The sequence below is a fragment of the Sapajus apella genome, unplaced genomic scaffold (genome assembly GCF_009761245.1).
Source record: "Sapajus apella isolate SASKATOON/1434 unplaced genomic scaffold, GSC_monkey_1.0 scaffold21, whole genome shotgun sequence".
NCBI lineage: Eukaryota > Metazoa > Chordata > Mammalia > Primates > Cebidae > Sapajus > Sapajus apella.
This window is the reverse complement of record NW_022436961.1, coordinates 25,138,565-25,165,300: the sequence shown is the minus strand read 5'-3', so window position 1 is coordinate 25,165,300 and position 26,736 is coordinate 25,138,565. Positions and strand designations below refer to the sequence as shown.

Genomic DNA, 26,736 nt, shown 5'->3' with positions numbered 1-26,736 from the left:
CTAATCCTGGAATTGGAAGAGAGGAGCATGAGGATATCTAGGTGGTTAATACCTGATTTAAGTTGAATGACAATCAGGAAAGACAATACCTGAGACTTTTTCTCCCTTCTTTGACAGGTTTTACTCACAACCCATTCGGTTGCATTGAGCCGAGATAGCACCAGTACACTCCAGTCTGGGCTACATAGTGAGACTCCGTCTCAAAAAGAAAGAAAGCTAAGAAAAAAAGGCGTAGGAAAACAGAGGTAGATGGGCTAAGTCTTCATTCTTCTAATAACAAGTATGGTTTGTTTGAAAAAAAAAATTACGTTGTTTTTTGTTTTCCTGGTTTCCTGGAAACTCCCAGTATGAAGTGTTACTGTCTGAAATACTTGCTTTAGTGCTAGATTGCCACATCACAAATGACACTAAGGAATGCCATAAATGTGCACGTTCCATGCTTTGATGTAGTGTTCCTAGGCACGCACATTCACTGCAGAGCTGACCGATGAGTATTGTGACATAGCTCCTGCCATGAGGCTGGCCAAAATGGGAGCTTAAGTAGCCCCAAAACTTCCTTCACTAGTTGGTTGTGACTTGAAAATCAAACTAAGGGAAGATAATTCACACATTACATCTGAACACTTGTTTTTTGCATTCCAAAATATGCTAACGGAGGCTGAACTACCGTTAAACCTAAAGAGTAACTGATATAGAAGACAGGAATCCTCATTTATCCAGTGTCCTTTAGCAAGAACTTCCATTCACAAGGGGACCACTCTGCCCTTGTCAATTTCTACTACCCTAGCTGGCTTCAGTAATATCGACAGGGAACAACAGAAGGATGATGGGAAAGTAGATGTGAGAGCTGATGCCAACAGCCTAGAAGGGCCTATATAAATCTTGCTGTAGAAGGTGCTGCTAAGGGCATTAATCAAATATTTAGAAAGTGACTTCCTTTACAGATGGGGCAAGTCACCTGGGGTTCAAAAATGAAAGCAAAAGAATCTGGCAATTGTGAAAGCTTTCTGAAAATCTTTCTCCTCCAAAGTTCTAAGGAAATTTAAACCAATCATACTATGGTTAGATGAACAGATTTTAAGTAACTCTAAGAACATCCCTTGTTATTTCTTATTTTGCTTTGCTAGAACATATTTAAAGGAACTGAGAGTCCAGAGAAAGTAGGTTATTGTGGAAAACATTTCCCTTCGCCCCTAAAATCACTGGGTTTGGAAGGGATATTCACTTTGAAGTTCTACTATGATCCAGTTTCCCATCAGAAGAGTAGCAGTTTTAGCCACTGAACCCTAAGGGGCCTTTCTTCAATGGCACCCAGCAGAAAGGGGAAAAAAAAGGAAAAAAAAAAATCTTCTTGCATTTGAAAAGTTATTAGTCTTACATGAAAGACATTACCTTCCAAACAACAATAATGAAGGCTGACTAGTTCAAGTCAGAAACCCAGGGTTGGGGTTTCCAAGGCCCTTTTATTAGGGGAAGTTCCCCTTTACAGCTCAAGACTTCACAAATGTGTTGACAACAATCAGATTCATTTCTAAAAATTATGGAGAAAAAAGGGCAAAACAAAACAGATGTACTTTTTATATATGGTGAACATAAATTAAAAGAATTTATAAAACGGTCACCTGTTTTATAGAACAAATGCAGACTGAATTATAAATGCACCTCCAGGTTGAAGTTGTTTGAGTTGCTTTAGTTTCATTTTCCAATAATAAATAAATAAAATTTGTTCTTGAGTTTTAGATCCACCTGAGCCACAGCAGGACTCTAAGTCATTATTGGGCTTTCTTCCCTTGGTCGCTCCTGTGCGCAGCATGTGAGTGGGCTGAGGTTATAGATTTCATTGGCCCATCAGGGCGTATGGTATCTTTTCGGGGTGGCATTCGCTCATTAATTCGGTCTAGACCTCGGGCTTCTTCAAAACTTCGGATCTTGTGCTGAAGCGAGAACCCTCTGATGGCTACAGAAAAACAGGAAGGGGGTAGAGAGAGCTCAATCAGGCTGCAAAGCAACAAGCTTAATAAAAAGTTTCTTAGCACACAGCAACCTCCTAAAGAAACACACAGAAAGGTGGCTATGGAGCGTGTCTGGTGAAGGTCACAGGCAATGTTTGACTGAATCAGTCTTGTCTGAAGCTACTGCTTCCTTAAAGCCCAAAGGGCAGCTGAAATTGTGAAAGTAATTTTCATAAAAGCTCTATATGCATAATCATGATAGAAATATACTTGACAAAAAGCTAACAAGTACTTACTGAGCCCCAATACATTTGAGAAAGAGTATCTTATGTACCAGAAAAGTACTCAATGCTAGAAAAAAGGCAACACTACAATAACAGAGCAAATTAAGCCCAGAGTAGTCGCTTTTGGAACAAAGACCACATAGATCACCAAAAAAAAGTAACAAAAGAGCTAATCTTTTTGTTTAGGACAGGTTTTTATCTTGCACAACCAGGAGCTGTACGTAAGTTAAAAACTTAAAAATGCTTCCAGATATTTTCCTTCTGATTCAACTTTTGTATCACCAAGGAAAGGCATTCCCATTTTGAAACCATCTTACCTAACAGAACTACTAAATGTATAATACAAGTTTATCAATTCCAATGGTTTTCATAGAAACAAAGTTAATTTAACTTGCCTACCTAAGGGCAACCTTAGTAATGAACTGAACTAAATTCCAGTCTACTGCATCTGCTCTTGAAATGTTTTAGAATCATTAAAGAGGCTGACCTATTTGGCTCTCTTTAGAATCAAATGGATGTCTCTTGTACATGGAAGAGATAACAGGAGTAAACCACTTGACCTCTCATGACCAGTTACTTAAGCTTCTGCCATTGCATTAAAGCTGATAGGGCCCAGAAAAAACTATAGCTGTGGGTTAAGGTTATTTAAAATTAATGCAAAGATAGGATACAAAGAAAATACCTGCTTTGTGAACATGCCTAGAAATGGCTATTCCTTTTCTCACTGTTACAGTTTTGGTGATGCAATAATAAAATATTTGAAATGTTGATAAAGCTTTGAAAAATCAGTAGACAGACACATGATCACATCTATCAGAGTAATATGGCCATACCTTCCCGAGCCTCTACCGCTTCTACTGTGGCTGTAAGAGGGCAGGAGCAGTAGCATGCAAAAATGAAGACAGAAAAAGAGTGAGTAACCAACAGCACTGCTGGCAGCATAGCCATCCCAGGGTCCCGTCTTCTAGCCTAGCCCCATCCGTAATGAAAGTCAACTAGTTAGAGAAGCAAGAAAATTATTGTGAGAGACTCAACTGGGGTGGGAGGAATATGGGGTAGGGAGAGTTTCTAATATTTTTAACATTTCGGGTGGCATGGGAACATTGCTCTCTTCATTTTAAATAGCCAGCTGCTACTTTATATCTTGACATCCACAAATCATAACATGAAGAATCAAATAATTTGACATCACAATCATCTTTAGTTTGTAGAATAGCTCAGGTGATACTAAATGAGCTAGTGCTGGGTCCTATTAGAAAAGCTTATTTACAACTACATCTTATTGTTCTTGACTATCTTATTTGGAGTCCAACTGTCCTACTAATTACTTCTTTTTAAAAAAAAAAAAAAAAAAAAAAAAGAGTGGCCTTTGGATAGCCGACTGGCATTTGGAAGGAGACAAAAACAGATTCCATGTGAAGGGTTATTTCTTGTCCAGGAGTGAAATATAAAGCTAACAAAGGCAAAGAACTATTCAATTCCTAATGCAAATGTGTGAACCCATCTGGGCTTAAAAATATAGCAGAGGCTGGTATTTCCAATCCATACGGCTTCCAAACAGTGTTCAGGAGAGTAGGCCAATAACTAAGAAAGCCCTCTTCTTTCTTCACAATGGAAAAGGAAGCAACTGAAAAATTAGTACCAACAGGTAAGCTGCCTTGCATCTCCTTTCTCAGAGAGTAAAAACTCTAACATGTGAAAAGGTACAGGGGGTGCCTAGAAAGATCATATTAGGAGAACCCTGTCAGTTACTCCAGTACCAATTTGCCAAAAGAAGGCAGGGAAAAATAATGAGCAGTAACAGTTTGCTGCTATCCCAAGGCTTTATACAACAACATGGGAAGAGAAACTGAAAGAACTACATTAACTACCTAACACAATGTGAAAACTGGATCACTGGAATCTACTTATGAAGTGCTTTCACTTGTCAACCATAGGTAGGCATGTATTAATTCACTGTCACACCCTTTCTAATCTCCTTAAGTAGAACAAATGCACTTTACGAGAAAGCTACAGTGCCTAACAGCACATCACTGAGGTAACTGTTAGGAGGTGGGAGGAGAAAGCATTGCTGAAACTGTATACTGACTGTTGGTTTAATTAGAGCTTAAAAGCCATGTGGTAAAACGTGTATGATATTATGTTGTTTGGGGCCTCCCAGAATTGCTATTCACATTGGCTATAAAGATAGCAGCCTGCCATAAGGGCCATTATAAGAATATATCAAACTACCTCAACTTTTTTTCTTTTTAACATCTGAACTGAAACAGAATTCATATACCACAAAATTGACTTGTTTCAAGTATACAAGTCAATGGTTTTACTATAGTTAGAGTTGTGCAACCGCACCACAATCTGTACTTAGAATATTTATATCGCTCCAAAGAGAAACCCCCCACTTACTAGCAGTCACTTCCCATTTTCTTCCCTCACCTCTTCCCCTTAATCCTAGTTGAACACGAATCTACTTCCTCTGTAGATCTGTCTGTTCTGGACATTTCATATGAGTGACATCATATAATATGTGGTCAAGGTTCAGTTATGTTGATATATATACCTGTATTTCATTCCCTTTTATGGTTGAATAGTGTTCCATTGTGTAAACCATATTTTGTTTATCCAGTTTATGGACAATTGCTTGTTTCCACTTTTTGGCTATTATGAAAATGCTATTTTGGGCTACTAGGATGAATGCCATTTATGAACACTTGTGTACAAGTTTTTGTGAGGACATATTTTCATTATTTCTTTGTGGGGTATGTAGCTATGACTGGAATTGCTGGGTAATATGTTAACTCTTAAGTTTAATCATTTGAAGAACTGTCAGTATGTTTTCCAAAGCAGCTGCACCATTTTACATTCCCACCAGAAGTGTAAGAAGGTCCCAATTTCTCCACATTCTCAACACTTCTTATTAACTGCTGTCTTTTCACAGCCATCCTACTGACTGTGAAGTGGTATCCACTGCGGTTTTGATTTGCATTTCCTGAATGTCTAATGATGTCAAACATCATTTAATGTGCCATTTGTATGTCTTTGTGTGAAAAAGTTAATTTTTTACTTATTTTTAATTCAATTATCTTATTATTCAGTTATAAGAGTATATTTTCTAGATACTAATCTCTTATGAGATATAAAATTTGAAAACATTTGCATCTATTCTGTGGGTTGTCTTTTCATTTTCGTTTCCTCTCTCTTTTTTTTTTTTACTTGAAGAGTTTTGCTCTTCTTGCCCAGACTGGAGTGCAAAAGTGCAATCAAGGCTCACCGCAACCTCCGCCTCCCAGGTTCAAGCAATTCTCCTGCCTCAGCCTTCCGAGTAGCTGGGATCACAGGCATGCACCACCATGCCCGGCTAATTTGGCATTTTTGGTAGAGATGGAGTTTCTCTGTGTTGGTCAGGCTGGTCTTGAACTCCTGACCTCAGGTGATCCGCCTGCCTCTGCCTCCCAAAGTGCTGGGATTACAGGCGTGAGTGCCCGGCTTTCATTTTCTTGATGGTACCATTTGCGGTACAAGAGATTCTAATTTTGATGTAGTCCAATTTATAACCAATCTGTTTTAATCTGATGGTCTTTGTGAATCTTTTTTTTTTTTTTTTTTTTTTGAACGGGGTTTTGCTCTTGTTTCCCCGGCTGGGGTGCAATGGCCCGATCTCGGCTCACAGCAACCTCTGCCTCCTGGGTTCAGGCAATTCTCCTGCCTCAGCCTCCTGAGTAGCTGGGACTACAGGCATGTGCCACCATGCCCAGCTAATTTTATGTAGTTTTAGTAGAGACGGGGTTTCACCATGTTGACCAGGATGGTCTTGATCTCTTGACCTCGTGATCCACCCGCCTCGGCCTCCCAAAGTGCTGGGATTACAGGCTTGAGCCACTGCGCCGGCTGGTCTTTGTGAATCTTGTTCTGTCCTTCGCTTTCCCCACTATTTTGGCTATAAGGATGCTTAGAGTCAAATTTGTGGCCGACTATTGGCTTTCTTTTTGTTTTTCTTTGTGCTTCAATTTCCAAGCACATTTATTTTATCCACTGTGTTTTATGTATGCCGTAACTCATGCCAATCCCTCTTAGATCAAGGTGGGGCATACATGAATGTATGTTACATTGCCATATGGGATATTGTTGGTTGAAAGCTCTCCAAGTTGTATGAACAATAAAAGGTCTTTTTAAGCTAATGCTCCAGTTTGCCAGTGGAACCAGGACTCCCATGTGAAAATAACAAAATAAACTCACTTCCTGTGAATCAGTAAGAATCTCTAAAAAGTTGGCTCCAACTTTACCTTTGTTCTCACACATTACTGAAGATTTCTGTCAATTTTGGAAGTATCAATAAATGGTCCTATATTGATTAAAACACTCATATTTCAACTCAGGAACAGAAAGAAATTTAATATGTTGGGGCTGAGTCCAAAAGGTGATCAAGAATTAGAAACAAAGGCCGGGCGTGGTGGCTCAAGCCTGTAATCCCAGCACTTTGGGAGGCCGAGGCGGGTGGATCACGAGGTCAAGAGATCGAGACCATCCTGGTCAACATGGTGAAACCCCGTCTCTACTAAAAATACAAAAAACATTAGCTGGGCATGGTGGCGCGTGCCTGTAATCCCAGCGACTCAGGAGGCTGGGGCAGGAGAATTGCCTGAACCCGGGAGGCGGAGGTTGCGGTGAGCCGAGATCGCGCCATTGCACTCCAGCCTGGGTAACAAGAGTGAAACTCCGTCTCAAAAAAAAAAAAAAAAAAAAAAAAAAGAATTAGAAACAAATTTCCAAATAACAAAGCTATATAATTCTGTTACTCAGCCCTAATTTGCGGATTTGCTCTCTTAAGGTCTAGACAAAGTTGGTTTAGATTGAAACAAAAACTTTGTGAATCAGCAAATTTTCATAATGTTCATGTAAGGATGCTATAGGATATTCTTTTTTTTTTCTGTTAACTCGTGTTACTGCCTATTATTCTAACACATCTTTGTTAGAGTTGCTCTCAGAATACCTCACATGACTAATTACCAAGCAAAGCAATGGTGGAAACGTATTCTGCTTATAAAAAAAACTACACATTTATTTGAGAAAAATATTCAACCAGAAATAGTTTGCTGACACTTTCTGTGAAACTAAAGGAACTAGGAAAATAAACTATACTTCCAAAAAGAAAATGTTCAGTCTTCCTTCTAAACAGCTGAACTCTAATATTTCAGTATTCAATTTAAAAGAGAAGGAGGAATTTAATCCTGTAAGAAGAAAAAAAGGGCCGGACGTGGTGGCTCACGCCTGTAATCCTAGCACTTTGGGAGGAGAAGGCAGGCAGACTGCCTGAGCTCGGGAGTTCGAGACCAGCCTGGGCAATACAGTGAAACCCCGTCTCTACTAAAACACAAAAAATTAGGCAGGCATGGCGGTGTGCGCCTGTAGTCCCAGCTACTCAGGAGGCTGAGGCAGAAGAATGCTTGAACTTGGGAGGCAGAGGGTGTGGTGAGCCAAGATTGCACCACTGCACTTCAGCCTGGGTGACAGAGCAAGATTCTGTCTCAAAAAAAAAAAAAAAAAAAAAGGTTTGTCTTTATTAGTCAATAGCAATGAAATTTCTATCAAAGAAAAAGGACTCCTCTAAATGGCAGGATGGCCAGGCACACCGGCACACACCTACAGTCCCAGCCACTCAGGAAGCTCATGCGGGGGAACTGCTTGAGGCTAGGAACGGGGTGCTGCAGTGAGCTGTGATACTCATTGCCTCTAGCCTGAGCAACTCTGTCTCTTGGAAAAAAAACAAAAAAGGCCAGATGAAGGACGATATGGGAAAAAAACTTAAGTAGAAACAATTAAACAAAACATGGAGAGCAAAAAAAGCAGTGAACTGTAGTTTAAGATATTAATGCTTCAATGCCAGTTTTCATACCTAGAGTTAGTCACCCAGTGACGTGATCTCCAGTCTCTTCCCCTTGTATGTTTATTCTCACAAACATCAATCTTTTCATTCCAGGATTCCAGAAAGCCCTTTCCTAAGAAGTCAGCTCCCAGTTAATTTTTAGAATTGGTACTCTGATTGAAGTGGTGATTGTGGCACTGGACTAGAATATGGCTGCAGGGAAAGAGGCAAACTCCCTCTCTGATTGAGAAACTGTAACCCCCTACCCCCAAATTGTTTTCAGTAAGGTACAAAATATACATGAGGCATAGCATGTACACAAATTTGTACAGCTCTATACATTCTTGCATGTGTATACATACATATAACTACCACCCTGATAGTGATATAGAACATTCCTAACACTCTAGATGTTCTCTGTGCCCTTCTGGGACAATATTCTCCCAGCAGAGGAAGTGACATTCTCACTTTATTTGCACTGATTAGTCCGACAGTTCTTAAACATTATATAAATCAAACAGTCTGTGCTCTTCTCTGTCTGGCTTTTGCAGTTCACTGTAATGCCTATGAGATTCAACCACGTTGTGGCATGTGTCCACACTGTGCTATTTTTTATTGCTGAGTATATTCCATTGTATAAATAGAATACAGTTTACTTATTTATTTATATTTTGAAATACAGTTTATTTATGTAGTCTACTATTGATGGACATTTGGGTTGTTTCCAGCTTTGAGCTATTATGAATAAAGCTCCCGTGAACATTCCTATGCATATCCTTTGGTGAACATATCTAGTTTCTCTTTGATATATGCCAGGTCTGGAACTGCTGGATTACAGGGTAGACATATGTTTAGCTTTCCTGCCCAATAATTTTCTAAAGTGCTTGCACCAATTTACAAGCCTCTCAGCAAAGTACCTAGTTCTAGTTCCCCACAAACACACCAATACTTGGTACTGTCAGACTTCTTTTTTTTTTTTGGAGACAGGGTCTCGCCCTGTTACCCAGGCTAAAGTGCAGTGGCACACCCATAGCTTACTGTAGCCTTGAACTCCTGGCTTGAAGTGATCCTCCCACCTCAGACTCCTAAAGTGCTGGGATTACAGGTGTGAGTCATCATGCTCTGGCCCAAACTTTTAATTTTTAGCCTTTCTAGTGGGTATGTAATGGTACCTACTGTGATTTTTTTTTTTAAAACAGAGTCTCGCTCTGTTGCCTAGGCTGGAGTACAGTGGCACAGTCTTGGCTCACAGGAACTCCACCTCCCGGGTTCCAGTGATTCTAGTGCCTCAGCCTCCTGAGTAGCTGGGATTACAGAAGTGTGCCACCATGCCCAGCTAATTTTTGAATTTTTAGTAGATGTGGGGTTTCACTGTGTTGGCCAGGCTTTTCTTGAACTCCTGGCCTCAAGGGATCTGCCCACCTCAGCCTCCCAAAGTGCTGGGATTACAGGCATGAGCCACCGCACTGTGGTTTTAATATCTATTTCCTAGATGAAAAACTATATTAAGATCTTTTCATATGTTTATTGGCCACTTTGATGTCCTCTTTTGTGAAGTGCCTGTTTACATTTTTTTATCATTTTTGAAATTTGTTTTTTCCTATTGATTTATAGTTCTTTATATATTCTGGATATAAGGACTTTGTCAGACATATATGTTGCAAAAATTTTCTTCCATTTTGTGTCTGGCCTTTTTCCTCTCTTAATCATGTATTCTTAAGAAGAGAAGTTCTTGGCCGGGCGCGGTGGCTCAAGCCTGTAATCCCAGCACTTTGGGAGGCCGAGGCGGGTGGATCACGAGGTCAAGAGATCGAGACCATCCTGGTCAACATGGTGAAACCCCGCCTCTACTAAAAATACAAAAAATTAGCTGGGCATGGTGGTGTGTGCCTGTAATCCCAGGTACTCAGGAGGCTGAGGCAGGAGAATTGCCTGAACCCAGGAGGCGGAGGTTGCGGTGAGCCAAGATCGCGCCATTGCACTCCAGCCTGGGTAACATGAGTGAAACTCTGTCTCAAAAAAAAAAAAAAGAAGAGAAGTTCTTAATTTTAATGACATTCAACTGGGCTTTTTCTTTTAAGGTACCTTTTGCATCCTACTTAAGGACTCTGCCTACCCCAGTGTCTACTCCCCATGCCTTCTTCTCATTTCATTGTTTTTTTTTTTTTTTTTTGCTTTTTACATGTAAGTTATAACAAGCCATTCTGGTTTGGTTTTCTGTATGAGGGAAGCAGGTGTGAAGATTTATTTCCCCCAGATGGTATAACCATTGCTCTCATGGCATTTACAAAGGAAAGCCCCCATTTGTATGTGTGTGCTGACTGTTGGGTAACAGGAGCACACCTCCACGGAGGAGTGCTCTCATACTCACCTGTCTCGATAGTCTGCTTTCCTCCTGAGAGGACACCCAGAGGGAGTGTGCCTGTGGGAGTCAGGCCCTTCAGAGTCAGCACACTCTCACTTTCTTGCCTGCAAAGGAAGACCAAAGCCCTGGGTTAATGCCAGGGAGCCCACCACTCAGCAATCAAAGATACTGAAGGAAGTGAAGAAAGAGAACAGAGATGGAAGACAGGAGTTCTCCTACCTCTTAACCCTTCCCTGACTCAAAGCAAGGGATGTTTTCTGCCAATATTTTCATTTTAAACAATCAGCCAGTTTTTGTTTTTCAATTAGAAGCACTTCACACCCAGGCAGTGTTCTAACATTTCCCATATGTTATCCCATTCAATACACCTAACAACCTGTGGTTAGGGTCTATTATTATTTCTATTTTACAGGCAAGGAAACTAAGGCACAGAGACGAAACTCAAGGATCACACAGCTAAGAAGAGGTAGAGCCAGAATTTGAATACAGGCAATCTGGCTGGAAAATCCACACTAAACCACTACATTCACAATGTCTAAGCTACTAACAAATGAATGTCTGCTGGCACATTTTTAGTCACTTTAACATGTCCATTCAATCTGCACTCAACCTAAAGACCTGCAGTTTCAATACCAAATTCCAATTCGAAAAAAAAGTGCTCAGAATTCGACTTCTAATTTACTCTCAAAATGCCTTTAATCCACACTGTAATGACAGACATCCTTACCGAAGAATTGAAAAGACCCGTGCCATCTTCCCAATGGCTCTGATCTTATTCCTGATGATCTCCTTACGAACTGTAGTGCTTCCTTAGAGAATACAAAGAATACATAAGTTAAAGGAATGTGTTAATAGATTGCCTTTAAAAAATTCAGGATGAAGTGTCCTAAGCTAAAGAAACATTGCTTTTTACAAAAGAAATGAAGGTTTAAGTTTGTTTAAACAAAAATCTCAGAAAGTTCTAAGGAGCAAGAGAAAAAATAACCCAGAAGATAAAAAGATGAAGTAAAAAATGAGAGGCCACAAAAAAGACAGACTGGGTGGATCTATGAGAGGCAGGAACTTATTTGTGGTTGTGAAACGTAGAACACAGGAAAGAATATAAAACACACACACATAAACAAACCTCACAAAGAAAGCTGCTACAGCAAAGATCTCTTTTGAGAATGCTGTGGGCCACCTTAGGGCACAGGGTTTGGCCTGCCAAATGGCAAGTGATCATTCCAGCAGCTGTCTTCCGTATGTAAACACAACACCCAGCTAGCTCTCCTGAACTTAGTGAGGGCTGCTTCATTCTATAATCTTCACTTACATTAGTGAGTTATTGCCTCACAACACTACTGACAACTGTGCACTATTTTAAAAAGCAACAACAGAAAAAGTTAATGTAAGACTTTATGACTTTTTCTCATCTAAGATTCTGAAAATAGCCCACACATGGGAAGCCATGGTCCAGCATGCACCAGGGGACTACAGTCAAAAGTCAGAAAAAGAAACATGGCCTCTCCTTCCTCATCTCCAACCCTCAACACCCTGCCGTATCATGCAACAGGTCCAGAGAAAACATATACCTTTAAACTGAAGGGGAGGATGGAGAACCTGTTTGAAATTATTCAACTACCAATTTTAAAACTCTTAAGCAAGAGGCTGTGGTGGGACAGAGAATAAGCATTAAGCTCTTAGCACAGTTTAGTCGGATACCTTTCTGATAGCTTGGAATGTAGTGATCTTCAGGGAGAAGAGACACCAAGAAACAGAGATGAAGACAGAAATATGAGAAGAGAAATTTAAGTTTACATGGAAAAGAGGAAAAAAATCAAAGTGATATGCAATGAGGGAAACAGACTATTATCTTACAAGGGACATCTTTGGTATAATGATACAACACTGAACTACAGATTTCTTTTGTCAGTAGTTTCATTTCTTAAAAGTTTATGGTTTTACATTAGTTCACATCTGTGAGCATTCAATATTTTCTGCTCTCACAGATCATGAAAATAACATTAAACAAAGATATCATTTGTGGAACAAAAGATGCCAAAAACAAGAAACTAAAACAGAGGACAGAACAGAGTGCAAATCTCTTCACAGGAACAGTATGTTTTTTGTTTAATGGATTCAATAGCTTCTCTTTCAGGGATATAATCGTTCTTCATTTATTTTTATTATTTTTTTTTGAGACAGAGTCTCCCTCTGTCTCTCAGGCTGGAGTGCAGTGGCACAATCTCAGTTCACTGCAACCTCCACCTCCTGGTTTCAAGCAATTCTCCTGCCCCAGTCTCCCAAGTAGCTGGGACTACAGGTGCATGCCACAACACCTGGATAATTTTTTGTATTTTTAGTAGAGACGGGGTTTCACTGTGCTAACCAGAATGGTCTCAATCTCCTGACCTCGTGATCCATTAGCCTTGGCCTCCCAAAGTACTGGGATGTGAGCCACCACGCCTGACTGGGTGTTCTTTTTTATTTATTTATTTTTATGTTTGTGGTGGGAAAGAATAGGAAATATGTAAGTTTTGTTTGTTTGTTTGTTTGTTTTTTTGAGACAGGGTCTCCCTCTTTTGGTCCAGCTAGAGTGCAGTGGCGAGATCTCGGCTCACTGCAACCTCAGCCTTCCAGGTTCAAGTAATCCTCCCACCTCAGACCCCTAAGTAGCTGGGACCACAGGCATGCACCACCATGCCTGGCTAATTTCTGCATTTTTAGTAGAGATGGGGTTTCGCCATGTTACCCAGGCTGGCTTGAACTCATGTGCTCAAGTGATCTGCCCACCTCAGCCTCCCAAAGTGCTGAGACTATAGGTGTGAGCCATTGCACCCAGTCAGTTCTTCCTTTTTAGAGTTTTGAATGTTCTTCAGAATTTCAAGTTCATTTAAGTTGCTTTTTTGTTGTGGTTTGTCTCTTAAAAGACTTCCCTTAGGTGTTGATAATCCTTGGTGTTCACTCATGATTAAGAGTAAGGGACTAAAACGGTTTAAGAACTGGTAGGTAGAGATTGCTGACTTTGTGCTTTACATCGAGTGATCAGGGTTGGCCTTTGTTAGAGAATAGAGTATGCATTTAGTCACTTACTTTTGGCAAGGTACTGATGCCCTTAATTGTATCCTCCATCCACAAACCTTTGTGTTTATACTTTTTAGAGATTAGCCTCTAGACTTGGAGAGGAGACAGTGGCCCAGAGTCTCACTTTGTTGCACAGGCTGGAGTACAGTGATGTATGATCATAGCTCACTGCTAAACCAAATGAACAGAAGCCTTGAATTCCTGGACTCAAGTGATCCTTCTGCCTTAGCCTTCTTAAGTGTTGGGATTACAGATGTGAGCTACCATACCAAGCCAAGCGAGCCAACCTTTTTTCTTTGTCTTTCATCTTAAGCATTATGATGTGCTTAAGTACTATGTGTATTTGTTATGCTTCCATTTACAGGTCTTTAATATATGACTTAATGTCTTAGCAGTTTTGGAAAATTTTTACTCATCATCTTTTCAAATATTGCATCTACTCTATTCTCTTCTTCTCTGGGAGTCCAAACACATGTATGCAAGGCCTGTTTATGGTATCCTCTATGTCTCTTATGCTTTTTCTTTTTTTTTTGTATTTTCCTTTTTCCTCTTCATGCTTTATTCTAAATGGTTTCTTCCTGGACCTATCTTCCAGTGAATTTATTCTATGATTAGCTTTATTGACTCTGCTGTTGAATAATTCATCTTTTGAGTTTTTAAATTTGTTATTTTATTTTTCAGTCCAGAACTTTCTTTTGATGCTTTATCAAATCTGCTATATCCCCTTTTACAATTCACAGTTTTCTGCTAAAATTCTCAGTCTAGACTTTTAGGTCCTTGAACACAGTAAACATAAGTTATATTTTGTTTTTTTGGCATAGTTATTTGAAAGTCTGATCTGATACAGCCACCATCTGGAGAACCTGAGGGTCTGTTTTTATTTTTGCAATTTCTGATGGTTCTCATTCATGTTGTTATATCTCCTCACATGCCTGGTTATTTCTGGTTGTGAGCCACGTACCATATTCGAAAGAGTATTTGTAGAAATCATTTAAGGTCCTACACGATGTTGTCTTAGTCTAGAGAGGTCTGTTTTCTTCAGGTGCCTGGGCCACCTTATTTAAACTTTCAGGGATTGAATGATTTGAAGGTAGGCTATATTCCTTTCCAGAGCTGTTCTATTCCCAGCTCACCCTAACTCCTACATAGATGCAATTTTTGAGGATCCCAAAGGAGTGAACAGAAGACTTCTAGCACTCATATTCTCCTTGGCAAGCCTTGAACACTAACTTTTTTAGCTTAGTCACACAAGGCTATCAAGAGGGCTGCTCAACCTCTTAACCTCCTCTTTTGAAATTCATGAATGTCCTTAAAAGAGAAACAGTCCCAATACTGGTCTCACCTCTCTCCTTTTCTGCCTTTCTCCAGGTCGCAAACTGGGAATTCTTTACGCTTCATTCATTTCTGATGCCTTTGAAACAAGCTCAAAAAATTGTAGAGCTTTTCTAGTTGTCTTAATAGTCAGCATGGATGTAAACTATCTAGTCTGCAATTGATGAAGTGGAAATCCTTAGTTTTATATCACTTTATAAAAATCTACACTTTTATTATGGCTTTTGAGTGGTTTTAGGAGGGAAGTGAATGAGGAGTGTGTTCAATTCACCATCTTAACCTAAAAAGTCATTTTTTATTTTCTTTCAGAAAAAAATAACATATATCAGCTTATATCTGCACAACTTGGCAAAAATGAGAATAAGAATTCTATCCATTTACTTTTGCACTTAACAGAGTATCTACTATATTTTCCATATCAGCTCCGATAGCCATACTTCTTTTTTTTTTTTTTAATTTATCTTCATTGTTTTGAGACAGGGTCTTGCTTTGTTGCCCAGGCTGGAATGCAGTGGTGTGAACACTGCTCACTGCAGCCTCAACCTCCTGAGCTCAAGCTATCCTCCTGCCTCAGCCTCCCACGTAGCGGGAACCTTAGGTACATGCCCCCATACCTGGCTATTTTTTTTTTTATTTTTTGTAGAGATGGGATGTCTCACTTTGTTGCCCAGGGTGGTCTTAAACTCCTGGGCTCAAGCAACCCTCCCACCTTGACCTCCCAAAATGCTGGATTACAGGTATGAGCCACTGTAGACAGCCAATTCTTATTTTTTAACAAATAGATGTACTTCATATCACACAATTCATCTATCTCAACAACTATTCACCACTTTGCTCACTGTATTATATGTGTCTTTAGGGGATTGTAATGGTGATCAAAAACCAATTTTGTCCCAGCACTTAAGGAGTTTACAGTTGAGTGGGGGTAAAACTTATTAATCATGTAAAGATATAAATAAATGTAGACCTGCAACTAACAAATGCTAAGAGGAGGTACATGGTGGCATGAGAGAGCATAACAGGGGTATTGGATCTAGTCAGGGATGTTAGAAATGTCTTCCGTGAGGAAGTAACAACAAGCTGAACAGAAGCCAACTGTAAGGAAAGGGGAGGAAGGGGGCTTGCATAAAGAAAATAATATTCCTGGTAGAAAATCTATCATATGGATATATCATAATTGATTTACCCAGCTATCCACTGAAGGATATTTAATTGTTTTAAACCTTTTGTTATTAGAGGCAATATTTCAATAAATATTCCCATATACAATTTTTAGTATACTTCTGTAAACATATCCTAATAGTAATCAAGAATCTTTTCTGAACATATATGAGTTCATAATAATTTCCATTTCCACCTAGACTTGAATATAAATTTCTTTCTTTTTTTTTTTTTTTTTTTTGAGACGGAGTTTCACTCTTGTTACCCAGGCTGGAGTGCAATGGCGCGATCTCGGCTCACCGCAACCTCCGCCTCCTGGGTTCAGGTAATTCTCCTGCCTCAGCCTCCTGAGTAGCTGGGATTACAGGCACGCGCCACCATGCCCAGCTAATTTTTTGTAGTTTTAGTAGAGACGGGGTTTCACCATGTTGACCAGGACGGTCTCGATCTCTTGACCTCGTGATCCACCCGCCTCGGCCTCCCAAAGTGCTGGGATTACAGGCTTGAGCCACCGCGCCCGGCCCTTGAATATAAATTTCTCTAGATCTGTTTCTTCCTTATTTCATCTTCCCCTAACTTAAATTCTTTATTGTTTTTCTTTTGCTTTTCACTTGGCTGCACTATTTCCTCAAGAAGAACTGGTTCCTTGAAGTGATCTCCTATACAATAAATAAAGGCACTTGTAAGGTATGTTCCATATGATGTTGATCTTCAGTGTGGAACCTGAAGCATGCGAGTGTGTGGTAATTTCCTCTAGATTCCCAAAGGAAGTCCTGTTTTCTCCACTATGGAGATGGTTTATCCTCACAGTTGAGGGAACCATCTTAGCAAAGGGCCTTGATAGGATGAGGCCGGTTTGTGCTCGGGTGACCACCATCTTTCCAGAATCTCTCGTATTCTCAAACAAGTCAGGACCTTCTTTTACAATTCAACCTCCCACAGCACACCAGGAAAAAATACTTGGCTACATATATAATAAAGTATTACTGTATAAAAAGATCCCTCACAGGCCAGTAAGAAAAAAAAAAAAATGGAGCTGGGCGCAATGGCTCATGCCTATAATCCCAGCACTTTGGGAGGCAGGGACAGGCAGATCACTTTGAGCTCAGGGAGTTCCAGACTAGCCTGGACAACATGGAAAAACTCCATCTATACTAAAAATACAAACATTAGCCAGTCATGGTGGCATGCGCCTGTAATTCCAGCTACTCGGGAGGCCGAGGCAGGAGAATCACTTGAACCCAGAAGGTGGAGGTTGCAGTGAGCCGAGCTTGCACCACTGGACTCCTGCTTGGGTGACAGAACAATGCTGTCTCACAAAAAAAAAAAAAAAAAAAAAAAGATAGAAGATATGAATTGACAAATCACAAAAGAGAGATAAACATGGCCAATAAACACAAGAAAAAACTGTCCATTAGTCATCATAAAAATACAAACTAAAAATGTGGTAACACCAGACTATAACAAGTATCATACGGTATTGGAGACAGCACTGTGATGATGCACCCTGCACAATGTAAAGTGGTACAGCCTTTCTAGAGGATGTATCAAAATTGAAATTTTAAGTACTAATTGACACAGATATTCGATTTCTAGAAAATTATCCTATGGAAATAATCAAGAAGTGTTATTCTTGATTTTCTAATATTGCTCTACTTCCTTTCATCTGACATATTTACTGTCTGTTCTCCCTATACTAGCAACTATGCTTATTGAGAGCAAGAACCTAAACAGTACGGTACTTGGCATATATCAAGTATATAATAAATATTGGTTAAGAGAATGTGCACATTTTTATCTATACAAATTTTCAAAACTGTATGGGTTTTATCAGCAAAAACTTGGGAAAAACTCCAATATCCAACAACATGGGATTGGTTAAAACACCAATCAACATGGACAACTATGGATCCATTAGAAACTAGTCTGTCTACAAAGAAACTCCACAAAAATAGTGATCTTACTACATAACCTCATTCTCATTAAAAAGAAAAAAAACACAGAGGAAAATTATAAGCAAAGGTAAAAGACAACTAACAAAGTATACATTAAGATGTTAACTGTGGATATCTGTAAGATGATGGTATTATGGGTGACTTGTTTTATTCATAGTTTCTTGTATTTTTCAATTTTATTTTTCTACAATCAATTAAATTCATTTTTAGTAAGACAAAGAAAAATCATTCAAAATAAACAAAACCAAAACCAAACCTCTCCCTAGTTTTAGTTCAAAGAAAAGTTTACCTTCTGCTTCATCATCAGAAATCAGTTCATCATCAGAGCATATGTTGAGCACATTTACCAGCATCTCTGTAACTATGTAAGACAAAATTATCCAAAATTTACATAATTAATGAGGTACTTTCTCTAAAATAATGTAGATATCTAAATAAACACACATGTTAAGTAAGCATAAACAAAAATCATTTATCATTATGTTAGTAAGAATAGCTACAAAGAGTAGAATTAAGTGTAAACTTCCAGGTTTAAAAAGAATTTGGGTAGATTACTTGCTCCAGTAAAAGTCTGGAGGCTTTGAAGATCTATTGCTTAATGACTTGATTTTATTGGATTGCTGTTCAGAGCTTCTTACATACTGATACACATATGAGAAAATTTTTTCCCATTTTACAAATTTAAGCCAACAGGCCTATGTCTAGCAGGCTTAGCTTATGTGAGTAGTTGTACAAATAAAATTTTAAGAACAATAAATTCTGTTTAAACCTCTTTAGTTGAAGAAATCTGAGGGAATGACAATATGTTATTTTAACATCTTGATCATAGGTCAGCTACTTTAAATTGATATTTACCATAAGAAAACCTTAATATACTAAAATTTCAGAACCAATTACAGGCCATTTAAAAAACTATGTAGAGGCCGGGCAGAGTGGCACATGTCTGTAATCTCAGCCAGCACTTTGGGAGGTTGAGGAGGACGGATCACTTGAGGTCAGGAGTTTGAAACCAGCCTGGCCAACATGGTAAAACCCTGTCTCTACTAAAATACAAAAATTAGCCAGGCGTGGCAGCATGCGCCTATAATCCCAGCTCCTCAGGAGGCTGACAGGAGAATCGTTGGAACCTGGGAGGCAGAGGCTGCAGTTAGCAGAGATCGTGCCACTGCACTCTAGCCTGGGCGACAGAGCGAGACTCCCTCTCAAAAAAAAAAAACTAAAATCTATGTTGAGAACAAACAAAATTAGAAAACATTTCTGAACCATGAGAGGGCTCATGCAAATATAAAGTGTCCTCAGTCACTGAACAACTGATGAGATACGTGCTTTAGTTCCCTTACCTTTTTCCCCAACAAAAGGCAAAGACCACGTGAAAACATCCATAAAGTTTGGAAGCCAGTAGGGGTGTGGAGAACAGTTAAACTGTCTGATATTCATGACATTGTTTTCATATTTCAACACAGCAGCTAAAAAGGAAAAAAGGAAGAAAATCTGGCACAGAGAACATGGCATGGCAAGCGGTATGCTATGTACAGCTGTGTACCTGCTACACAGAATTTGGGAACTTCCCATTTGTAAAGTCAGGACTAGTCTAAGTAAAGGGCAGATGGAAAATTTTATAGCCTTTTATTTAGTTCATTCTCTTAAGAGTTATTCCAAGGAACAAAGTTATGTGAAGAGCTCATATAATAAAAGAACAAAAGAAACTGAAACTTCCGAGGATCGCTGCACAGTAACTATGTATATAAACCTCAGGATTCACATGAGGAAAATTTCCCCTTAATTTTCTTTTATAGGCCAAATGGTTATAATTACAACCCTCCTTTGAGGACAAATATCACTCAATAAATGGACACAGCCTGTTTTGCTAGTCATTAGCCAGAGTCGAAGACTGTATACTTTCTGGGAATTTATATGTTGCAGTTCATCAACTCATACTGAGAGATACAAATGGCAAACTTGAAGCAATTTACAATTCATGTTCAAAATTAGGTTAAATCATCTCTGTATTCAATATAGTGGATTTTAAAATTGCCAATTTTTCTGATACACAGCCAGTATATTGCCAGCAAGCTATGTTTAATATTAACCATTCAGATAGCTGCACACATACTTTGATGCCAAACTGATTTTCCTTATATTTTGAAAGTCTTAAAATCCAATTCCTTAGCCTTTAGCACCAGCAATGTTGTTTGCACTACTCTCTTAATTATTCTATAGTCATAAAATAAAACAGGGTGTAATGATTCTCTAGAAATGACAGACATAGGTCATGTCCTGGTTCCTGTTTCTTTGCTATAGGATAATACAGTGTTCTTAAAATTTAAGTTATTGAATGTCTAAAATGTACGCCATAGATTATTAAGAAAATAAATTAAAATATAATCTCTAGCTCTTAAAAAACCTAACACTGGCTACAATGTACATGTTCCATTATTTTCACATATATGTATTTTATTCAATTTAAGTAAATAAATCATATATCATTATTCAACAACTCTCTCAATCTACCCATGAAAAAGTGTGACGTGAGTCTCAACAGTGGATGACTAGAAACAAGAGCTTAAAAAACTGCTTTTGGGTGTGTTCCCAGTGAATGGAAGAAAACAAGAATAAGAATCTTTAAAAATCATGATTAAAGGTCTTTCAAGTAAGTAGTGGAACTAAGAAATACTTGTGATACCAAGAAGTCTAAAGAGTATGAAAGAGTAATCCTAGCACTTTGGGAGGCCGAGGCAGGTGGGTTGCCTGAGCTCAGGAGTTTAAGACCAGCCTGGGCAACACAGTGAAACTCTGTCTCTACTAAAATACAAAAAATTAGCCGGTTGTGGTGGTGTGCACTTGTAGTCCCAGCTACTCTGAGGCTGAGGCAAGAGAACTGCTTGAACTTGGGAGGCAGAGTTGCAGTGAGCAGAGACTGCACCACTGCACTCCAGCCTGGGTAACAGAGCGAGACTCTGTCTCTTAAAAAAAAAAAAAAAAGAATATGAAAGAGACCAAGCATGATGGGACACACACCTGTAATCCCAGCACTGTGGGAGGCTGAGGCAGGAGGACTACTTAAGCTCAGGAGTTTGAGACCAGCCTGGGCAATGTAATGAGGCCCTATCTCTATTAAAAAAAAAAAAAAATAGAAAAAAAAATTAGCCAGGCTAGGAGCAGTGGCTCACGCCTATAATTCCAGCACTTTGGGAGGCCAAGGTGGGCAGATCACCTGAGGTCAGGAGTTTGAGACCAGCTTGACCAACATGGAGAAATGCTGTCTGTATAAAAAATACAAAATTAGCCAGGTGTGGTAGCACATTCCTGTAATCCCAGCTACTCGGGAGGCTGAGGCAGGAGAATCGCTTGAAGGAGACAGAGGTTGCAGCGAGCTGAGATCGTACCACTGTACTCCAGCCTGGGCAACAAGAGTGAAAAACTCTGTCTCAAAAAAAAAAAAAAAATTATCCAGGTGTGGTGGCATGTACCTGTGGTCCCAGCTACTTGGAAGGTTGAGGTAGGAGGATCACTTGAGCTCAGGAGGTCAAGGCTGCAGTGAACCAAGATCATGCCATTCCACTCCAACCTGGGGGGGGGGGGGGGGGGGGAGGGAGGAAAGGAAGGGAGGAAGGAAGAAGGAAAGAAGGAAAGAAAGAAAAGAAGAGCCCTAGTAGAAGAAAGGGAAGAAGAAAAAGAGCAACAGAGTTGCCTTTTTCGGAAAAGAAGGCACTTGTATGGAGAGTAATTGAGTACCACCAGGGATTGTTTCTAATGCCACGTTTTCTGCCTTTTTCCTTTTAAAATGCTTAAGAAACAACCAATGAAAATAAGATTGTTTTGAAATAAAGTTACTAATTATGTCAACGCTGACAGGAAACTCAGGTAGAATGAACTGTGTCTTTTACTACTTTCTATTTTTATTTTTTTAGAGTCAGGATCTTGCTCTATTGCCCAGCCTGGAATGCAGTGGTGTGACCGCAGTTCACTGCAGCCTTGAACTACAGGGCTCAAAGGATCCTCCTACCTCAGCCTCCTGAGTAGTTAGAACTATAGGCATGCTCCACCTTGCCTGGCTAACTTTTAAATTTTTCTTTGTAGAGATGGGGTGCCACTTTGTTGCCCAGGCTGGTATTGAATTCTGGGCCTCAAGTGATCCTCCCCTTGGCCTCCCAAAGTGCTGAGATTATAGGCATGAGCCACTGTGCCTGACCAGGACTGTGACATTAAACGTTTGCTAAAGAAGCAGTCAAGAACAAAACCAGATTAGAGTCAGTGAGACAAAAACAAACAAACAGGCAAACAAGCTAGCAGTGATGAGCTGTATAGCAGCTGCTGACTTAGGTGGCATGTTTCAGCTTAGCACACTGATAAATCCATTGAGCAATAGATACTCTCTTTGATGAAGTTAAAAAAGAAAGTGAGAAGGGAAGACCTTTATTACAAATATGAGATCTGGGGCTACTAAGAGTCCTTGAAGATGTTTAACAACACAAACAGTCCACACCATTGACAAGAGAATAAATAAGAATAAAACCTAATTTGCTAATATATTGGAAATATCAGGAGAAAGGAAGTAATAAATGTACCCAGGGAAAAGCAGAGCACTGTAGGACAGCTAAGGCTCAGAGAAGGATGCTAAGTTAAATTAAAACATAAGGCTAGGACAGAACTTAAGTCAAAGACATGCTTTTTAAAATGGACAAGTCACTGGAGGACACACTAAAATGACTGACCCAAATCAGATTTAAATGAGATGTGCCATTCCATAGTTTACTTAGAGTAAATACATTTGGCCGTCTTTGAAACTTTTCTTCCCAACTGCATATACAAGGTATAACTATATAGTAATGAGACTTAAGAAACCACCAGCTACAAACACACCTGACCTTGGTATCAGATGAGTGTGGTCCTTTGACATCATCACATCAGACACAATAGAAGTAAAATCTATATTATTATAGTAATTTATATTTTCAACAACACTTTAATATCCATTTTCCTTATTCCAACTTATCTTCAACAATACTATATGACATATATTTTAAAGATGAGGCTCAGAGAAGTATCTTGTTAAATATGACACACTTAAAAGTGAAGCAGGACTAGACTGACTCCTTGCTTTGTGTTCTTTTCAGCACAACTTGTTGCCTACCATATAATTAATCCAGAGATGCTGCCATTACTCAAAACATTTTTGGAACTCCTCTTTTGGAAGTACCTCCAGAGCCACTGTATCAGCAACACGAGAAAAACCAGTCTCATTACCTTATAATCATACCTTGCTTTTGACCCCAAATGGTATCGTCTAGCTTGATCACTCACCTTATTTATCAGTCTTGACTCCGAATGACTTTTGGCTGTCCAAAAATCAAATCCACCCTCAAAGGACGAAGATTTCCCATCATTGAGGATAATCAAAAGAATGTGTCGCAGACTCTGAAGGCAATGCCAAAAGAGGAGTTCCAAAAATGTTTCTGAACAAGGACAGCATTGTTGGAAGAGGTGTGTAGCCTCCCAAGGTTAACTACTTTGAAGGGACAATACTCATTTGGATATGTTCGTTCTGGCATGTTTATTTTCAAAGTCCTATTAATTTATACTCATACTTTATAAACGACAAAATAGTTATAGAAATGCGAAGTTTTTAGTAGGACCACTGCCTTGAAAGAACATTTATAAACTATTAATCATAAAAGTTTTAAATTAAAAGATTTTAACAGGATAAAGTCTTAGAAGTAAAATTTCTGGAACAAAGGGCATGTATATAACCATTCCTCTTTTTTCATATGGGAAACTGAAGATTAGAAAGATAATGCGACTCACCCAAAGTCACAGTATTAGCTTCTGACAGGACTTAAACTAAAAATGAGGTTTTCTTTTTATATTTTTATTTATTTATTTATTTTTACTTTGTACACTATTCACTCTACCTATATCATATCTCGAGAAGAAGAAAAATAGTCCAATAATTCATAAAGATTAAAATACCAATAGTAACTTTGAGATACTGTTATAAACACATTAAATTCACCAAAACCAATAATTTATGCTAACTGTTCTAAAATGAGCCTGAAGCAATTTATTCTTCTTATACCTTGAGTCTGCAGTATCAATCTGACCTATTATGACCATTATGTACACTTACAAAGAGACCAGTAATCCTTAGGAGATAAAGACCAAGCAGCAGCATAAATTCTAAATCTCTTGGCCTTTGTTTCAACTAAGACCCCTTTTTTCATATTTTAAAATGACACATACACACACACACGCGCATATACACGCAACTAAACTAGAGCTCATGTTTACTCACAAATTCAAACTCAAATATTGCTGGACTCCTTTACCTTTATTGTTATAGACATCTAGGTAATTGGGGGCAGAGAAAATTGTAATAAGTGATGGAAAGCCTGTTGCTTGGCTCTTCCGGTACATTCGATACCTGAAAAAGAGATGAAAGCTCGTCTGTCTTTATATTAAATGAAAAGATGCTGCAGTGACATTTGGTACAGTTTTAATGTAACTTACCCAGCATCTTGGGCTTCATGGGCTCTGATAATTGATAACAAATTGTTGTTCTGCAAAAATTCACAAACTGCAGGGTAACTGAAAAAGAAAAAGAAAATCAGAAAACATAAATCTGGAATTAAAACAATTATTTTTTAACAAGAAGATTGGGAAAAGTCAACATATCAGCTGATTTTGTTTCAAAATTTTAAGTATTATACCCTACTGAAATTTTATGAATAGTTTAGTACCCATCATTCTGTTTTTCTATTTCACTAATATACCTCACTATAGATCAAACATGAAGACAATAGATAATCCTACAATAGAAAGAGCTCCTCCTTCTCATCTTTTAATTTTTTGGTCTTAATCCATAATGATAGTGCAACACCAAAACTTTTATCAGTGTCTTGATATTAAAAAGTACAACAGTAGAGAGAGAGAGACTCTGTGTGTGTGTGTGTGTGTGTGTGTGTGTGTGTGTGTGTGTTAGGTGCTAAAAATTCAACACATACTTTTCTTCAATCATCAAATTGTCAAATTGTTAGAAAAATAAAAGAACCTACTTATAGCTTCATGGGTAATACCAATACCAAGACAATTTCATGCAGGAATATTTTAGATGTAAATATTTTAGTCAATCATATTTTAAAAAAACACCATATTCTCATATACTCCTAAAATATTCTTTTCATACTATGACTTCTCTGTTTTTTTTTTTTTTTTTCTCTTTTTCCACTATGACCTCTCTGAATGACAAATGCTTGATAGGAAGAATTGGAATACACAAAATTAACCTGGAATTACTTAGGTATTAATTATTTAGTTTATTTTAAAAATCTTTGTTTCTCATTATGCTCTTTAGAAAAAAATTTACTATTAAAGTAGATTGTATGTGACATCAGCAAGATGGCAGAAGAAAATGTCCCCAGCCCTGGTCTTCATACAGAAACAATAGTTTGGTAGCCATCCATGGCCATAAGTGCCATTGTGAGAACCTTGGGATTGAGGCAGGTGGTTATGAAACCTTGGTGTTGTCCAAGACTAAGAAGGGCTGCTTTGAGAAGGCAGGCCCACTGACCTTCAGCTACAGACCCAGAATCAGCCTGTCCCTTGTGAACTTGGCTCTAGTCCCACTTGTCTGCAGTCCTACCATCAGCCTCATCCAACCTGGGAAGGAACCATGCCTATCGATGCCCCTAGTAACAGACCTACCAACCAGACCCAACTGCAAACTCAAAGCAGCACCCTGACCTGGCTCCAGCCTGCTCTACTGTGGCCAAGAGGAAGTCCTGCCTTCCCAGGGACCTTGCAGGAATCATGCCTATCCATTCCTCTGGTAAAAGGACTACTGACTGGACCCAAACATAAACCCAAACCAGCCTGTGACCCAGCTTGGGTCCTAACCTATTAAGTTCCAGAGATAACCATTCCCACCCAGGGGACATACTTGTCCATGCCCCTAGTGGTAGACCCACTGACTGTAAACCCTACTGTAACCCCATAATTTAGCTTCAGCCCTGTTTAATCACAATACCACAGGCAGTCGCATTAATCTAGGGACTCGGGAGGAAAAGGTATTTACTTGAACTAGTCCATAAAACTGGAAGGCCTATGCTCCTTCAAATGCACAGACTCCAATGTAAGGCTATATGAATTATAAAGAACCAGGCAACAATGACAGAACCAAAGGAAACTAATAAAGTTCTAGTAACTGGCCCTAACTAAAGAGAGAGGTGGGCTGGGCACAGTGGCTCACATCTGTAATCCTAGCACTTCAGGAGGCCAAGATGGGTAGATCATCTGAGGTCAGGAGTTCAAGATCAGCCTGTCAACATGAAAAAAATACCATCTCTACTAAAAATCCAAAAATTAGCTGGCTGTAGTGGCACAAGCCTGTAGTTCTAGCTATTCGGGAAGCTGAGGCAGGAGAATCACTTGCACCTGGGAAGTGGAGGTTGCAGGGAGCCGAGATCACCCCATTGCACTCCAGCCTGGGCAACAGGAGCAAAACTCCATCTCAAAAAAAAAAAGGAAAGAAGGAAAGAAGGAAAGAAAAGAAAGAAAGGAAAGAAAGGAAAGAAAGGAAAGAAAGGAAAGGAAAGGAAAGGAAAGGAAAGGAAAGGAAGGAAGGAAGGAAGGAAGGAAGGGAGGGAGGGAGGGAGGGAAAGAGGAAGGAAGGAAGGAAGGAAGGAAGGAAGGAAGGAAGGAAGGAAAGAAAAAGAAAGAAAGAAAGAAAGAAAGAAAGAAAGAAAGAAAGAAAGAAAGAAAGAAAGAA

General features: G+C 39.1%; 1 protein-coding gene across 6 annotated transcripts in view; it reads right to left on the bottom strand.

The window, feature by feature from the left end:
- Positions 1-1,423: 1,423 nt before the first annotated feature.
- Positions 1,424-26,736, bottom strand: part of PPP3CC (protein phosphatase 3 catalytic subunit gamma) — a 99,234-nt gene continuing 73,921 nt past the window's right edge. The window contains exons 7-15 of one of the 6 annotated variants that reach the window (XM_032288487.1): positions 24,480-24,557; positions 24,299-24,393; positions 19,313-19,438; positions 18,262-18,333; positions 12,163-12,189; positions 11,189-11,270; positions 10,468-10,565; positions 3,070-3,099; positions 1,424-1,957 (exon numbers count right to left, since the gene is read on the bottom strand). In XM_032288487.1, coding sequence (XP_032144378.1) covers positions 1,773-1,957; positions 3,070-3,099; positions 10,468-10,565; positions 11,189-11,270; positions 12,163-12,189; positions 18,262-18,333; positions 19,313-19,438; positions 24,299-24,393; positions 24,480-24,557 — 793 coding nt within the window. In that variant the 3' untranslated portion in view covers positions 1,424-1,772. Of the gene's footprint in view, positions 1,958-3,069; positions 3,100-7,756; positions 7,985-10,467; positions 10,566-11,188; positions 11,271-12,162; positions 12,190-18,261; positions 18,334-19,312; positions 19,439-24,298; positions 24,394-24,479; positions 24,558-26,736 lie in introns of those variants that run through there. The other 5 variants (XM_032288489.1, XM_032288488.1, XM_032288491.1 and 2 more) reach the window with 5 other exon arrangements.